General features: G+C 37.7%; 1 protein-coding gene across 7 annotated transcripts in view; it reads right to left on the reverse strand.

The window, feature by feature from the left end:
* Nucleotides 1–574: 574 nt before the first annotated feature.
* The window catches only part of CCDC169 (coiled-coil domain containing 169), a 101,745-nt gene continuing 84,152 nt past the window's right edge, over nucleotides 575–18,167 (reverse strand). For 4 of the 7 annotated variants that reach the window (XM_007495335.3, XM_056794764.1, XM_056794759.1 and 1 more), the window contains one exon: nucleotides 575–681. In XM_007495335.3, coding sequence (XP_007495397.1) covers nucleotides 582–681 — 100 coding nt within the window. In that variant the 3' untranslated portion in view covers nucleotides 575–581. Of the gene's footprint in view, nucleotides 682–16,558; nucleotides 16,824–17,320; nucleotides 17,390–18,167 lie in introns of all 7 variants that reach the window. The other 3 variants (XM_056794758.1, XM_056794757.1, XM_056794763.1) reach the window with 3 other exon arrangements.

Consider the following 18,167-nt stretch of genomic DNA (forward strand, 5'->3'; position numbering starts at 1 on the left):
TGATGAATAAGATTTTGACTGAAGTAGCACACACATTATTTATTACTTAGTTGCTTTTGAAAATCTGAAACTCTTAATTGATGTGTAATAGGCCTGGAAAATAGTTTTAGAAATAGTTAAGAAATTTCATAAAAAAGCAACCTAGAGGAATATATTATAGGCCCATACACGAATAGCCAATTAATGGCTTACTCTTTTAGTTTATCCAATGCAAAGCCAAATGGATGAATTTATTTCCAAAATAAGGCCAAAGTAAATTAATTTACAGAAACAAGTAATCTCTGTAGGTTAGACCAGATTAGAGGGTAAATGGAAAAAAAATAGAATTAATCCCTTGCTCTATCCACTTATTACATAGATTTCTCTCAAAGTCCTGACAGTGCTATAAAGCATTTTATAACTACTTAAGAAAGTTACATGTGTGCTATCAAAGTAATGATTTTCTGGCACAGGAGCCAAAGCTTTGCAGTCTGGTAGTCAGTTTTTCGTTATCAATTTCATTCAATTAATAAATGTACTGAGTACCAAATGTAAAGTCTGAATATCATAGGTGAAAAAACACGGTCAATCAACATCTGGAGTCAAGGATTTAGTTTTGGAAGATGGTTTGTTCTTGCAGTCTTTTTAATAGGTCCTTTCTTGAAATCTGCTGTCCTCCAATATGCTGAAATCCCTCTTCCCCTATAAAAAAGTAAATGCTAATCATTCAGTGTTATTCACCATTTTATGTTATAGAAACATTACTTGAGAGAGCTGTATGCTTTTTTTCACATTAAGAATTTTAAGAATAATAGTTTCTTAAGTATAATAGTTTCTTCCTAGAAGGAAAGGGGTTAACCAATCATTTAAGTATGCCATATTTAACAATGTTCAGCTGATGCTTCTTGAATGCCAATTGTTGTTTTCCATGTGCCAGTTAGCACTAGTTTCCCATAGAATTGGGTTCATTGTGAGGTAGGAGATGGGAAAAGGGAGGATGATTTTCTGGTTAAATGTGCATTGATGGTTTCAAGCTCCAAACCCCACATGAAATAAGAAATCATTTTGGTTCTAAATACTGAGCAATTAACAATAGCATAAAATCATCAATAAAACATTTAATTGGAACAGGAAAGGAAATGTATATCTCAATAATTAGAAAGATTCTTGGCATCTATTCCTCAAATTGACACAACCTGACAGTTTCACAGGTTAGTGGAGATTAGTTCAAGATTCTGCCTTGAGTTAGAATTACTTTTCTAAAAGCAGTCATGACTCTATCTTTTTGCCCCTGACAGCTACGGCTATGCTGAAGGCTTCTTTGGTTCAGAAATCCATCTTAGCTTGTTTTATAGAGGCATCAATACTCTTTTGGGATTACTGCCTGCAGTCTCATTCAAAATCCCATAGTTAACCCTATACATCAACTTCTACTTTTTACTCTCCCACATCTCAGAATTGTGAACACATCAGAATGTGTTCCAAACACATGGTTTATGTTTTAAAACCACATTTCTATCAGAGTGAATTTAGTAAGATAATTTCTTTTTCGTTTTTAAAAAAAAATATTAGCTTATCTAACACTGGAATTAATTTTTCTTTGAACATTAGATTGGATTTGCTTGTGTAAACCTTAAAATTTCTTAGACTTATAAATGTTGAAAATTTCACCATTGGGAAATTTCCTACTTGAAAAATTTCCTACTAATAGTCTATTGGAATGTGAACCCCCTTGGCATGGGAGGGTCCTTCTCCTCCCTACTTAAGATTACTTTAGGACAGAAACCTTTTGCTGAACAATGGAAAGGGCTTTGACCTATGCTTAAGCATAGAACAGGAAGTTCTTTGAGTCATGATTTATTTTAGAATTGATACAATAGAGATACTTGGAATGACAGAACCAGGTCTTGGAACTTACAATCTCCACCCTACTCAGTCCTAATAGGATTTAGGAAGGGCTGCAGCATAGATCAAAATTTAATTATTTGAGAATATGACCTTCAACAGACATGTGCAAAGGGGCAGACCTCTGGGCAGTCCTGGGTTAAGCTAGAGCCACCATTGGCACAGGGAAGACATGGACAGTGATTGGTAGATGTGAGAACTGAGGGGAGGGAACTGAGATGGTTTCCTTAAAGATAGAAGGGTCTGAGGACTGAGGGGTGGTGGGAGAGGTTTTGCTCTGAGAGGTTGTGCTCTGAGAAGTTTTGCTCTGAAGGAGGCTGGAGGTGGAGGCCCCTGAGACTGTTTCTCCATTTTGGTCACGGGAGTGATAGGGACTGATCTCTTTTCTTTGCCTCAGCTATCTAAGGGCTTGTGCCTTTTGGCCCAGCCTAAACAGAGGGGGTATTTAAGCCCTATTCCCTTCTATCCCCTTTCTCTCTCTCTCTCTCTCTCTCTCTCTCTCTCTCTCTCTCTCTCTCTCTCTCTCTCTCTCTCTCTCTCTCTCTCTCACCTTTCTTCCTCCTGTTTGTAATTAAAACTCCATAAAAGGTTGACTGCTGACTTGAGTTTTCATTTAGGAATTACATAGCTGAATTCCTTGGCGACGTTAAATTAATATATATCAGTCTTTTAAAGTGATTTCCTTGTCACACTTGTAAATGTATGGCCATAGTTGTATCTTTCCTTTGGGAACTAATTTATGGATTGTTCAATTTCATTTTTTAGAGACTGATTTATTTAAATACTCTATTTCTTGTTCTGTGTTAATATGAATAGTTTTGATTTTTGTAAATATTAATCTATTATATTTATGCTGTTGGTTTTCTTTGACATAATTGGACATAATGGTTTCTAATAATTTTTTACTTCATCATTTTTTTTGTGAACTCTTTTTCATTTTTAATACTAGTTATTCAGTTTTCTATTTTCTCTTCCTTCCTCCCTTGCTTCATTCCTTCTATCCAAGAAAACTTCCCTGATATTCTTCAACAAGAGGGCAAAATAGACATTGAAAGACATAGATCACCCTCTACATTAAATCCTCAAAAGACAACCCTCAGGAATGTATTTGCCAAATTCAAGAGTTTCTGAGCTAAGGAGAAAATATTACAAGAAGCCAGAAAGAGACAGTTCAGATATCAAGGAGCACCAATCAGGATTACACAGGATCTGGCAGCCTCCACAATAAAATACTACAAGATCTGGAATATGATATTCAGAAGACAAGCTAATTGGGTATACAACCAAGGATCACCTACCTATCAAAATTGACTACTTCCTGGGGAAAGTATGGGTATTCACCAAAATAGAAGATTTCCAAATATTTTTAAAGAAAAGACCAGAAATAAACAGAAAAATTTATAGCCAAATTCAAAAATCAAGAGAAACATAAAAAGGTAAATAAGAAAGAGAGGGGAAAAGTTTTTTGAAATTTTTTCTTTAAGAGTTTCAATTAGGTCAAATTGTTTATATTCCTATATGGAAAAAAATATTATTTGTAACTGTCAAAAACTGTATGTAATTAGAAGAATTATTCATAGGTAGAGAGGTTGGGGTACTTTGGAAAGGAAACCAGCACTGAGGAACTATTTTGGAATTTGGGGAGGGACAAGAAGAGTGGTAGTTGGAGGAGCAGAAAGGGCTTGTGGGATTGGGAGCTTTAAAGGGGGGTCTTTTGCCCTGTGAACTTGTGAGAGACAGGAGCGAAGGACCTGAGCTGGGGACCCCAAATCTATGGTAGCAGAGTCTTGACTCTATTTCCAATTGCAGTGAAAGACAGAAAGATCCCTGACATCTCTGGATCATTGATCAAAGAAGCAAAGAGAACAGCAATTGCTGCTGAGGGGTGCTTTACCCTGAACCTCATGGGGGGGTCACCCCAAAGACCTATCCCGTCCCATTGCCTTCCCAAGAAGGACACTAGTGACCTGTTTAGAGTAGGATAGTAAAGTAATTAGAGAGAAAGGAGGAGAAGAAATGCTGAAGCCTGAGCCCTTTGGCTTGGCAGAAGAAGGAAGTGACAAGCTACTTGAATAGCACCATAGGGTTTCCTGCTCCCTCTAACCTAATCACTCCCTTGTTTCTTGAATAATTAAATCACCCTTGTTCTGAAGAAAACTGCAGTCAGATACAAGTTGTTGCAGAAGGTAAGCAAGAAGGTTAGTAAAACAGAAAGAAGGAATGGGGGTAGGTGTGCTTATATCAGCTTTGGCAGAGCAAAATCCAGAGAAACTGACATACAGCCTGCCTGACAGAACTGCGTGTCCAGAGGAGATTTCTTGTGTCTCAGGCATAGCAAAGTCCTTAGGAAAAGTCTAAACCATAACCATAACCTGTTGAAATCTACTTTCTAGGACACAGCCCCTGTCCATCCTTGTTATTACATATTCACAGATATTCCCTCTTGTATGTTTAAGGTGTGAGGGAGAGGGTGAGTTATACAGACTTTCTCTCAGCTCTTGTCACTCTCTCTCTCTTTCATATCAACCCTCCTATCCCTTCCTACCTCCATCCCTGCTCCTCCCCATCTATCCTCCCTTATAATTCTAACAGGTACTAAGAGGTTTAAGATGATATGCAAAAAGAGGAGGGGGAAAAGAAGATGGCACCAAGAGAAACTTGAAGAAATAAGAAAAAATAGGATAATCTCTACCACACAAAGAGGCACATGGGAGTGGGAGGGGAAGAATACTATTATAAGAAGGAGAGGAAGAGAGTGCTCATAGGAAATACTTAAACCTTATTCTCAGTGGAATCAATTCTGAGAGGGAAGAGCATCTAGATCTATTGTTATAGAATTCTATCTTACCCTATAAGGAAAGTGAGAAGAGAAAAACTAAGGGGGGAGAGGGGAAGTACAAAAAAGGAGGGAAAGAGAAGGGGGAGGGAACTTAATAGACACTAAATAAAACAAGAAGGGAACAAAGGGAGGGAGCAGAAAGAGGACTATAATAAGGGTGGGGATTAGGGGGGCCAACTAAAAGCAAACCACTGGTCTAAAAAGATATAGCGAAAGAAGAAAGGGCAGAACAAGGAGAGGATATCAAAATGTTGGGGAATACAGAGGTGGTTATCATAACTCTGACTGAATGGAATGAACTCATCCATAAAACAAAAGCAAATAGCAGAGTGGATTAGAAACCAAAATCCTACCATATGTTGTCTACAAGAAACACGTATTGGGCAGGGAGATACTCATAGAATAAGGATCAAAGGCTGGAACAAGATCTATTGGGCCTCAACTTGGAAAAAGAAGGCAGGAGTTGCAATCATGATATCTGACAAAGCCAAAGTAAAAATAGATCTGATCAAAAGAGATAGGGAAGTTGATCCCATCCTGATAAAAGGCAGTATAGACAATGAGGAAATATCAGTAATAAACCTGTATGCACCAAATGGTACAGCTTCCAAATTTCTAAAGGAGAAACTAGTGGAGTTGAAGGAGGAAATAGATAGTAAAATTTTCTAGAAGGAGACCTGAACCTTCCTCTATCAGAACTAGATAAATCAAACCAAAAAAAAATTAAGAACGAGGTAAGAGATGTGAATGAAATCTTTTAAAAATTAAAATTAATAGCTATATGGAGAAAAATAAATAGGGACAAAAAGGAATACAACTTCTTTTCAGTAGCACATGGTACATTCACAAAGGTTAACAATGTACTAGGGCATAAAAACATGGCAAACAAGTGAAAAAGAACAGAAATAATAAATACAACCATTTCAGATCACAATGCAATGAAAAGATGCAAATCAAAAATCAATTAAAAATTAAATAATACAATTCTCCAAAACCGGTTAAATAACAAATCATAAAAATAGTTAATAATTTCATTAAAGAAAATAACAATGATGAGGCATCCTTTCAAAATCTATGGGATACAGCCAAAGCAATACTTAGGGGGAAATTTATATCCTTGAGTTCATGTATTAACAAATTAAGGAGGGCAGAGGTCAATAAATTAGGCATGCAAATTAAAAAAAACTAGAAAGTGAACAAATTAAAAATCCTCAGATGAAAACTAAATTAGAGATCCTAAAACTCAAAGGAGGAATTAACGAAATTGAAAGTCAAAGAACTATTGATTTAATAAATAAAACTAGAAGCTGGTACTTTGAAAAAACAAATAAAATAGATAAAGTACTGGTCACTCTAATTAATAAAAGGAAAAAAGAAAACCAAATTAACAGTATCCAAGATGAAAAGGGAGACCTCACCTCTAATGAAGAGGAAATTAAGACAATCATTAAAAACTATTTTGCACAATTATATGGCAATAAATATGACAATCTAGGTGATATGGATGAATATTTACAAAAATATAGATTGCTTAGATTAACAGAGGAAGAAATAGAATACCTAAATAACCCTATATCAGAAAAAGAAATTGAACAAGCCATCAAAGAACTCCTTAAGAAAATACTCCCAGGACCAGATTGATTCACAAATGAATTCTATCTAACATTCAAAGAACAACTAATCCCAATATTACCCAAACTACTTGACAGAATAAGCAAAGAAGGAGTTCTACCAAATTCCTTTTATGACACAAATATGGTACCAATTCCAAAGTCAGGAAGGTAAAAAAAAAAGAGAGAAAGAAAACTATAGACCAATCTCCTTAATAAACATAGATGCAAAAATCTTAAATAGAATACTAGCAAAAAAGACTACAGCAGGTGATCACGAGGGTTATTCATTATGATCAGGTGGGATTTATACGAGGAATGCAAGGATGATTTGATATTAGGAAAACCATCCTCATAATTGACCATATCAACAAGCAAACCAACAAAAACCACATGTTTATCTCAATAGATGCAGAAAAAGCCTTTGATAAAATACAACACATTCCTATTTTAAACACTAGAAAGTATAGGAATAGAAGGACCTTTCATAAAAAGAATAAACAGTACATATTTAAAACCATCAGCAAGCATTGTCTGCAATGGGGATAAATTAGAAGCATTCCCAATAAGATCAGGAGATGTCCATTATTACCTCTATCATTTAACATGATACTAGAAACACTAGCAGTAGCAATTAGAGAAGAAAAAGAAATTGAAGGTATTAAAATAGGCAACGAAGAGACCCAGTTATCACTCTTTGCAGATGATATAATTGTCTACTTTAAGAATCCTAAAGAATCAACTAAGAAGCTAGTGGAAATAATCAACAACTTTAGCAAATTTGCAGGATATAAAATAAGACCTCATAAATCATCAGCATTTCTATATATTTCCAACAAATCCCAGCAGCAAGAGTTAGAAAGAGAAATTCCATTTATAATCACCCTAGACAATATAAAATACTTAGGAATCTATTTGCCAAGACAAAGACAGAAATTATATGAACACAAATACAAAACACCTTCCACACAATTAAAACTAGTTCTAAACAATTGGAAAAACATTAATTGCTCGTGGGTAGGATGAGCTAACAGAATAAAAATGACAATCCAATCCAAATTAATATACTTAATAAATGGGCAAAGGACATGAACAGGCAATTTTCAGATAAATAAATCAAAACTATCAATAAGCACATGAAAAAGTGTTCTAAATCTCATAATTAGAGAAATGCAAATCAAAACAGCTCTGAGGTACAACTAGCAGATTGGCTAACATGACAGCAAAGGAAAGTAATAAATGTTGGAGGGGATGTGGCAAAATTAGGACATTAATGCATTGCTGGTGGAGTTATGAATTGATCCAACCATTCTGGAGGGCAATTTGGAACTATGCCCAAAGGGTACTATAAGACTGTCTGCCCTTTGATCCAGCCACACCACTGCTGGGTTTGTGCCCCAAAGAGATCATAAGGAAAAAGGCTTATACAAAAATATTTATAGCTGTGCTCTTTGTTGTGGCAAAAAATTGGAAAACGAGGGGATGCCCTTCAATTGGAGAATGGCTGAACAAATTGTGGTATTTTTTGGTGATGGAATACTATTGTGCTAAAAGGAATATTGAACTGGAGAAATTCCAGATGAACTGGAATGACCTCTAGGAATTGCTGCAGAATGAAAGGAGCAGAACCAGGAGAACCTTATACACAGAGATGGATACATTGTGGCACAATATAATCTAATAGACTTCTCTACTAGCAGCAACACAATGATCCAAGACAATTCTGAGGGACTTATGAGAAAGAACACTATCCACATTCAGAGGAAGAACTGTGGGAATTGAAGTACAGAAGGAAAACAACTGCTTGATCACATGAATCTATGGGGATATGATTGGGGATGTAGACTCTAAATGATCACTCTGGTGCAAATATTAATAATATGGAAATAGGTCTTGATCAATGGCACATATAAAACCCAGTATAATTGTGCATTGGCTATGGGAGGAGGGTGGGAGAGGAGGGAAAAATATGAATATGTAACCATGGAAAAATATTTTTAATTAATAAGTAAATGCTATTTAAAAAATAAAAGTTTGGGATAAGGGAAAACTGCCAGTTCAATCAGGAATGCCCAGAATGTGAGTGGTTTATCCAGAAAGCTCAGTTTGGACTAGTCTAAGTACTTAGATAATTGTTGCAGCAAATGTGGTCAGATATGTATGGGATCTTTGATTGTGGTCAACTCCAAATGTTGGAAGTTAGACCTGAAGACTTAGAGCCTAGGCAAATGGGTTATTGATACTATAGTGAGCAGAGCTTTCAAACTGAGGCTGCCTTTCACTGCCATGACCATTAGAGGTACCAGACCACAACCATATAATCCAGATTTTTCAAATCAAAGACCATGGCATTCTTAAGAACCACTTTTGTAGGAAATAATTAGAGGAAAATGCATATCCCCTTTCTACTAAGCACATTATCATATAGCAGCAATCTACACCACTTTTTTGGATGGACGCAGCCACCATCATTAAAAAAAATTAAAATACTATAAGAAGCCATAATACCACTTGGGAATATTTGAGCTATTGGATACCCTTTTCACAAAGGATGAGAAAGCAAAGTTTCTGTCCTGTTGTTAGAAGATGAACATCACAAGAATGTAATGGCTCAGAACAGATTTCAATTGGACTATAAAAATGAAGAGAATGAAGAAAAAGAAATTGAAGGCATTAAAATAGGCAAGGAGGAGACCAAATTATCGCTCTTTGCAGATGACATGATGGTCTACTTAAAGAATCCTAGAGATTCAACCAAAAAGCTAATCGAAATAATCAACAACTTTAGCAAAGTTGCAGGATACAAAATAAACCCACATAAGTCATCAGCATTTCTATATAATTCCAACACAGCTCAGCAGCAAGAACTAGAAAGAGAAATCCCATTCAAAATCTCCTTAGACAAAATAAAATACTTAGGAATCTATCTCCCGAGATAAACACAGGAACTATATGAACACAACTACAAAACACTTTCCACACAACTAAAACTAGACTTGAACAATTGGAAGAACATTAACTGCTCATGGGTAGGACGAGCCAATATAATAAAAATGACCATCCTACCCAAACTCATCTATCTATTTAGTGCCATACCCATGGAACTTCCAAAAAAATTTTTTTACTGATTTAGAAAAAACCATAACAAAGTTCATTTGGAAGAACAAAAGATCAAGGATATCCAGGGAAATAATGAAAAAAAATACAAAGGAAGGGGGTCTTGCAGTCCCAGATCTCAGACTATATTATAAAGCAGCGGTCACCAAAACAATCTGGTACTGGGTCAGAGACAGAAAGGAGGATCAGTGAAATAGACTGGGGGCAAGCAACCTCAGCAAGACAGTATATGACAAACCCAAAGATCCCAGCTTTTGGGACAAAAATCCACTACTTCATAAAAACTGCTGGGAAAATTTGAGGACAGTGTGGGAAAGATTAGGTTTAGATCAACACCTTACACCCTACACCATGATAAATTCAAAATGGGTGAATGACTTGAACATAAAGAAGGAAACTATAAGAAAATTAGGTGAACACAGAATAGCATACATGTCAGACCTTTGGGAAGGGAAAGACTTCAAAACCAAGCAAGACTTAGAAAGAGTTACAAAATGCAAAATAAATAATCTGGAATACATCAAATTAAAAGTTTTTGTACAAACAAAACCAATGTAACCAAAATCAGAAGGGTAGCAACAAATTGGGAAACAATCTTCATAAAAACCTCTGACAAAGGTTTAATTACTCAAATTTACAAAGAACTAAATCAATTGTACAAAAAATCAAGCCATTCTCCAATAGATAAATGGGCAAGGGAAATAAATAGGCAGTTCTCAGCCAAAAAAATCAAAACTATTAATAAGCACATGAAAAAGTGCTCTACATCTCTTATAATCAGAGAGATGCAAATCAAAATAACTCTGAGGTATCACCTCACACCTAGCAGATTGGCTAACATGACAGCTATGGAAAGTAATGAATGCTGGAGGGGATGTAGCAAAGTGGGGACACTAATTCATTGCTGGTGGAGTTGTGAATTGATCCAGCCATTCTGGAGGGCAATTTGGAACTATGCCCAAAGGGCTCTAAAAGACTGTCTGCCCTTTGATCCACCTATAGCACTGCTGGGTTTGTACCCCAAAGAGATAATAAGGAAAAAGACTTGTACAAGAATATTCACAGCTGAGCTCTTTGTGGTGGCCAAAAATTGGAAAACGAGGCGAGGCCCATCAATTGGGGAATGGCTGAACAAATTATGGTATATGTTGGTGATGGAATACTATTGTGCTAAAAGGAATAATAAAGTGGAGGAATTCCATGAAGACTGGAACAACCTCCAGGAAACGATGCAGAGCGAAAGGAGCAGAACCAGGAAAACATTGTACACAGAGACTGATACATTGTGGTACAATGGAAGGTGATGGACTTCTCCATTAGTGGAGAATGTCCCTGAACAATCTGCAGGGATCTAAAAAATACTATCCACAAGCAGAGGATAAACTGTGGGAGTGAAAACACCAATGAAAAGCAACTGCTTGACTACAGGGGTGGAGGGAATATGACTGAGGAGAGACTCTAAATGAACACTCTAATGCAAATACCAACAACAGGGAAATGGGTTCGAGTCAAGAACACATGTGATAACCAGTGGAATCGTGAGTCGGCTATGGGAGAGGGAAAGGTGGGGGGGGGCAGGGAGGAAAAGAAAATGTTCTTTGTTTCCAGTGAATAATGTTTGGAAATGACCAAATAAAATAATGTTTAAAATTAAAAAAAAGAAGGGAATGGGAAACATTCAAGGATGCAAAAATGACACTCTATGATACTAGAGTAAGCAGTATAACAACCAAAAGTTTGGGGGAAATTCCATGATAGTATACAAAATTTAAATGAGCATCCCATTGTTTTCTATATTCATTTGTGTGCTGCTACCCAGAAATATGGTCAGCTAAATCCAGAAAATGAGCATGGTCTAAAAGCAATTGCTTCAGCTTATATTAAACAATTATCAGTAGACATTTATAATGACTTTTATAAGTTCTGTCTCAGCTGGAATGGAAAAACCACTAATGAAATCAGGGAATCTCATTGTATGTGTTTGATGGGTAGAAGAGAAGAAACTTAAGAAAGGTTAAAGAAAGTGAAAATCTTGGTGGCCATCATTTAAGGAGGAAATGCAGGAGTACAAAGAAGAAGGGGCAGAGGACCAGAGAGATCTAGAACATGGGAGTGGGTGCTGGTGTGTTTTTTATTATAAAAAGGAGAGGCACTTTAAGAGATATTGAAGGAAATGGGATCTAAGCTGGGGCCTCCAACAGACATTGACACCCTCCAAGTTATCCAAAGAGGACCTCAAAGAACCAGCTACCACATGGACATCCCTTGGTGCCCACAATTTTCACAAACACTGGTCTGTACCCTGTTTTGGATACTGGGAGTGAATATTCACAAGGACAGGAGAAAGGAAGTGGTTGGAAAATAGGGTTTTGGGGGGAATGTTGAGTATAAGAGAACAGTTAAGGGATCCTTAATTGAGACTGCTGTTAATGGGACACCCTTTTGTTTGCTTGGTGGACATAGAGGTGGTTTTCTCAGTGCTAACGTACTCCCCTGAGGGCTTACTGGTGTTAAAGACTGAATAAGAAATCATCTGCACCTTAACCACCCTGCTTATAGTAACCTTTAATACAGGGGTCCCCAAACTACAGGCTGTGGGCAGCATGCAGCCCCCTGAGGCCATTTATCTGGTCCCCATCACACTTCCAGAAGGGGCACCCCTTTCATTGGTGGTCAGTGAGAGGAGCACAGGATGCAGCTGCACCTATTATAGGGGCCATTATGTTGTGCATCTGGGGGATGGGGGCCTTTGTACTATGTAGTAATGTGGGGAGAGACTTTTGGGCAAAGGGAGGTTATAGGGGCCATTACATTGTGCACCTGGGGGAGTATGGTTGCCATTGTACTATGTGGGGGAAGTGAGGCATGTATTTTTTGTATTACGGTCTATAATTACAGATCCATAAATACAGACCGCAAGAGGACACACACTAGTGTTGTGCCTTCTTTTTTCCTGCCGTGGAATCTGATCATTCCTGTGTGAGTTCACAGATTGCAGTGTAGTTCTCACAGGTTAGTGTGAAATGGAAAGGTGGTGGAGGAACCGGCTCTGTAATCGTGCTGATTCCTGCATTGCACCAGTGTGAGCCTGAGGTAAAAGAGGAGTTCCATCAATATGACCTTTGGTGAGGCTGAAATGATGTGGACTGGGAAGGCTGCATTGATGGACACAAATCAGACTGCATTGATGGGCAGTGCAGTCTGTATGCCTCTGTGTGGGCAAAATTATTGTTGGTATATTGTTTTTGTAGGGCTGTAAATATATAATGGTATTTTACTAATAGCAATTTGGAATCCCTAGGAAACAATGATGTCAAGAAAGAGAAAAACTGACTCGGAGTGTAGAATATTCAAAGAACAGTGGACTTATGATTATTTTTTCTTGCAGTACAAGGAAAGAGTTGTGTATTTGATATGCCAGAATATAGTGTCTGTGTTCAAAGAATGCAATCTGTGTTGACACTATCAAACTCAACATAAGGATAAATATGATTGTTTGGTCAGAGATGTGAGAAAAGATAAAATATTAAAACTAAAAAATACATTGACCACTCAGCAAAATACTTTTGTGAAGCAGAATCAGCTAAATATTTCATCACTGCAAGCAAGTTTTCAAGTTGCCAAGCTAATAGTGTGCACTGGCAGACCATTCATGGAGGGAGAATTTGTTAAAGAGTGCCTTCTTTCTGTTGCCAAAGAGATGTGTCCAGAAAAGACAGGCTTATTTAGTACAGTTAGTTTTTTAGGATCTACCATTACACGAAGGATTGAAGAAATGGGAGACAATTTGCATCAGCACTTGCAAAACTCCACAAGAAAACTTTCCTATTTTTCCTTGGCACTTGATGAGAGCAATGATGTTCGTGATTCTGCACAACTTCTAATTTTTATTCGTGAGACAAATGACAATTTCTAAGTCACAGAAGACCTTGCTGCACTGCAAAGCATCAAAGTATGAAAAGGTTTCCCAAACTGTGAAGGATTTGGAGCTGGACTGTGCTAAACTAGCCAGTGTGACAACTGATGGTGCTCCTAGCATGGTGGGGTCTAAGAAAGGAGTGATTGCTCACATTAACCAAGAGATGGACAAACGTAACCATTCTCATCCAATAGCCTTACACTGCCTCATCCACCAACAAGCATTGCTATGTAGTAAATCACTGAAGTGGGACCCTATTATGAAAATTGTGGTATCTTGTGTTAATTTCATTAGAGGTAATGCACTAATCCACAGACAATTTCAAGAATTTCTGTCTGAACTAAATGTTGCCTATGAAGATGTTCTACACCACACAGAAGTCCGTTGTCTGAGTCAAAGGAGTTTTGAGACATTTCCATGACTTCCACAGATTATAGCTTTTATGCTTTCAGAAAACAAAGAAGTACCAGAGCTCAATGATGCAGAATGGAAATGGCACCTCACCTTTCTGACAGATGTAACAGAGCTACTCAACAGTTTCAGTGTGCAATTTCAAGGAAAAGGGAAGCTCATCTGTGATATGCAATTACATGTAAAGCATTTGAAGTAAAATTAGGCCTCCTTATCAAACAAGTGAAGGAGGAAAATTTCTGCCATCTCCCCTTAATTCAAAATCTGTTAGCAGAAAAACCCTTGATTGCATTCCCAAACGAAGCATGTGTAGATTCACTGAAAAAGTTGCAAAAGGAGTTCCAATTCAGATTTAAAGAGCTTCATCTCCATGAACAAGATATACAGATTTTCTGTAACCCATTTTCTATTGACACTGAAAATGTGGATACAGTTTACCAAATGGAACTGGCTGAACTGCAGAATTGTGACTCTCTGAAAGAAGCATTCAAGTCAAGCAGCTTGCCTAATTTCTCTGCATCTCTCCCCTTTGAGACATATCCTAATCTCAGGAACCATACATTCAAAACGGCAACCATCTTTGGCAGCACTTATGTCTGTGAACAGACTTTTTCCAGAATGAAACATCTGAAATCTCCAACCAGATCTAGACTAACTGATGCAAACTGGCATCACTTGTTATGACTAGCAGTGACAAATATGGAACCTGACATATTTTCCATTGAAATACTGGTCAGTTTGTTGATTTAAATTTACTTGTTCTTTATTTTAAATATTGTATTTGTTCCCATTTTTTTTTACTTTAAAATAAGATATGTGCAGTGTGCATAGGGGTTTGTTCATAGTTTGTTTTTTTTTTAATAGTCTGGCCCTCCAATGGTCTGAGGGACAGTGAACTGGCCCCCTGTGTAAAAAGTTTGAGGATCCCTGTTTTAATATCTTGCTTTTCCTTTTTACTAATGCCTAATTCACCTATTTCATTGTGTAAAAAAGGACCTGTTATGTAAACTTGAGGCCATTTTTCTCTATGATCTAGGAGAGATTAGGTTAGAATACAAAGGAATTGATTTGGCTCATTGGGTAATTTTAAAGGAACCTAAAGAGTTTATGGGACCCCCTAGTGTCTTATTTGCCTCCCATATTATGAAATTTACCCACCAAGCTCTCAGATGTGGAGTTCATGGTATCATGTGAATTTGTGCAAATCCAGACTATGGACTGACTGCCCCCTTCTGTGAAATAATATATCAAACTAGAGGCTATTAAATCTATTCAGAAACTCATTGATGCTGATGTCCATCTGAGGGTGATGGTGCCATGCCATTTCACCTTGTAATACTCCCATACTTCCAGTGAGGAAAATCAAATTGATCATGAAGGCCTACCTATATACTATCTTGTCCAGGATAGGAGAGCTATTAATAATTGTGTCATCCTATGAGATGTGGTCCAGAATCCTGTTTCTATTATCACCAACTTTCCCTATAATATGAAAGGATATTCTGCTATTGATTTGTGTTCTGCCTTTTTTGGGTTCTAATAGACCTGGACTCACATCTTTGTACTTTAAGATGTACATCTTTGCCTTTACTTGGAAGGGCTTGAATTATAGTTGGATTAGGCTGTCCACTCTATTCACACAAGTTCTTGTCAAAGACCTATAAGATGTACACCCACCCACAAAGGCTCTCCCCAGGGTCATCTCCATGATGCATTGCCTGGTCCATCCCATAGAGTAGTCATTTCTGCAAGATGGCAACTAGTTTACAGATAAGATGAGAAAATGGGCTGCCCAGTTGGGTCCTTGAGAACCACTAAACATACTACTTATGCTCTCTGCTAGCCCATTCACTGATTATTCTTTCTAAGTCAAAGATACTAAAATTGACATCATAGCTATTCTATCAGAAAGACATGAGGCCATTCCATTAAACTGTGGGTCATTCCAGATGGATGCCCCATTATACCGTAATGATTAATACATTTTCTGTGCAGGAATTCCATTCCTAGGGACACAGGATGACTGAGGCCTTACACTACATATTCCCCAGTATTGCTTTGTCACTGATCATTATATAGAGACCCATCATATTATCTCTAGCTGCCAGGAAACACATTTAAAATGGTCTAAGGTACTTCTTGTTTTGCTCCAAACTAAGAGATTTTAAATTAGGCAGGACTGTGGATTGTCTGTTTAGAAATCTCTTGAAATCAACTGCTTAGTCAGAGGCTGTGCCCTTAAGCCCCAGCCTGGCCACTGGGGATGAAAGCCTGATAAGATATATGATCTTTTTGTCTAGTTCTCTTTCACAGTTCCAGAAGGGGGGTGGGATATAGCTTTGATGTAAACTTTATCTTTAGAAGAGACAGTGCATCCATTTGAGCCAGGAGACTACATATGGATCCACAACTTCAGGAAGACATCTAGTTTCCAGCCCTTCTAGAATGAAACTTTCTGGTTTCTACTGACCAGCTATATTGCTATCAAGGTTGCTGAATAGATCATCTGGATACATCACTCTCATGCCTGCCATAACTGACTTCTGCCCACCAGAGGAAGCAACCCTGGATCAGCCTTTAGATCCATGTAAACTGAGGAAAGGCCTGGTCCAATCAGTGGTGCTTGAGTACTTGTTTGTTTGACCATGATAATTAGAACCTAATCCTTCACCTAATATCTGCCATGCATTTAATTTTTTTCTGTTTTATGCTGTACTCTGTACTCTTGGGGTTTCAGGAACAAAAAAGTCCAACATTTATGTGTATCTTATCCTTTACCTGGACCAATTCCCAAATGTGTGCACATACCCCTTTGTCCATAAGGGAAGTGATACTCGTGGTGGGCGTGGGGTCAGACATCCAGGACTCATGATTATCCATTTGCCATCAATGAAGCAAACTTAAAAACAACACCAAATTCTCTTGAGGGAGGCTGGAAAAGTGAGTATTCCTGCTTATTCACTTTTAATTGGGAAAAGACTGCTAATCTTTTGTAATTCTCCTCTTCCCTCTTGAGTTGCACCATATTATCAGGTCACTGGCTCTGTGTTATGAGGGAAAAGGAAAACTAAGTCAAATGGGATGGCAAATGGGAAATTTTCCTTGAAATGAAATGTCACTCTCTGGGAGGGGAATGGCCTGAACATTTTTCTTAAACCAGGGGCCAGGACATGCAGATTTTGGGGGTGTGAGTTGGGATGGGTGTGCGTGGCCTTGGGCCCACACCTACCCTGCCTCCTAGCACACACTTCCAAAGAAAACATGTAGCTATATAAGTTCCTGCTACATTTTCTCCTTTAGTGAGAGAGACTGAATGTACTTTTCTATCAATTGTCTATGTACGTGACTGGATACTGGCTAGTGCTCTCAAATAAAATTAACACATTTTTGCAAGTATTTGTTAATGAATCCATAGGCACAGTAGAGGAACTTAATACTGAGATCCATGCACTTAGGGCTGTGGCTTTACAAAATAAAACTGGCTATAGATTTCATCTTAGAAAAGAGGGAAGGAGTGTGTGCTCTCAAAGAGTGCTTCACCTTAGTTCCTGACAACTTTGATGACAGTCAAACTCATCTAGATTCAGTCCAGAAGGCCTGGAACAAGTTCTGGGAAGATAGAAAGGAATCTCAGTCTCATGGAAAGCGCTAACCTTTTGAGTCCCCAATCTTTCATAGCTGAAATAAGTCTATGGACTTTTTTGTGTGTATCTTCATAGGGATTGTGCATTCCTTGGGTGCATAGCACTTCCCTTGGTGCAAAGAACTAATTCCTAAGCCAAATTATAAGCAATGGAGATTCAGATGATACAGGTGAAGATGGAGCAGCAATAAGTTCTGATTATGGTGTTGCATAATGGGTATAGTTAGCACCAAATGGGGCTGCTCAAAGTCAGCCACTTACACAGTTAATCTAAGTGACTTCCATGTTTAAAACCTTGCTTAAACTTCGGGTATTTGCTCAACCAACCTAAAGGAGATGGAGGTTTGGAAATATTCCTGTGCATGAACACTTAAGGCATGAGGGAAAAGCTGAAGACACAAAACCCGTCCCTTCATGAAACATGAAACAGCTCTTAAATGGAAATCGTTTACTTCTGTCTATAAAATCTATGCATGATTTTATTGCTTGCTTTCTTGGAGTGCTAATAAAATATTTTTACCTTTCTTTTCTTGAGTTTGCATCATTGACCAGGGCAAGGTGGAACCAAGATTTCTTTTAACATGATCATCCTATCATCCTGGCTCAGTGGCTCCCTATTGTTTTTAGTAAAAGATATATAAACTTCTCTGTTCGGCATTTAAAGTTCTTCAAACTGGACCCTCACCACCTTTCTGGTCTTTTTCATTTTATTCCCCTCCATGAACTCCACAATCCAGTTGCTGG

This window comes from Monodelphis domestica, chromosome 4 (assembly GCF_027887165.1).
Source record: "Monodelphis domestica isolate mMonDom1 chromosome 4, mMonDom1.pri, whole genome shotgun sequence".
NCBI lineage: Eukaryota > Metazoa > Chordata > Mammalia > Didelphimorphia > Didelphidae > Monodelphis > Monodelphis domestica.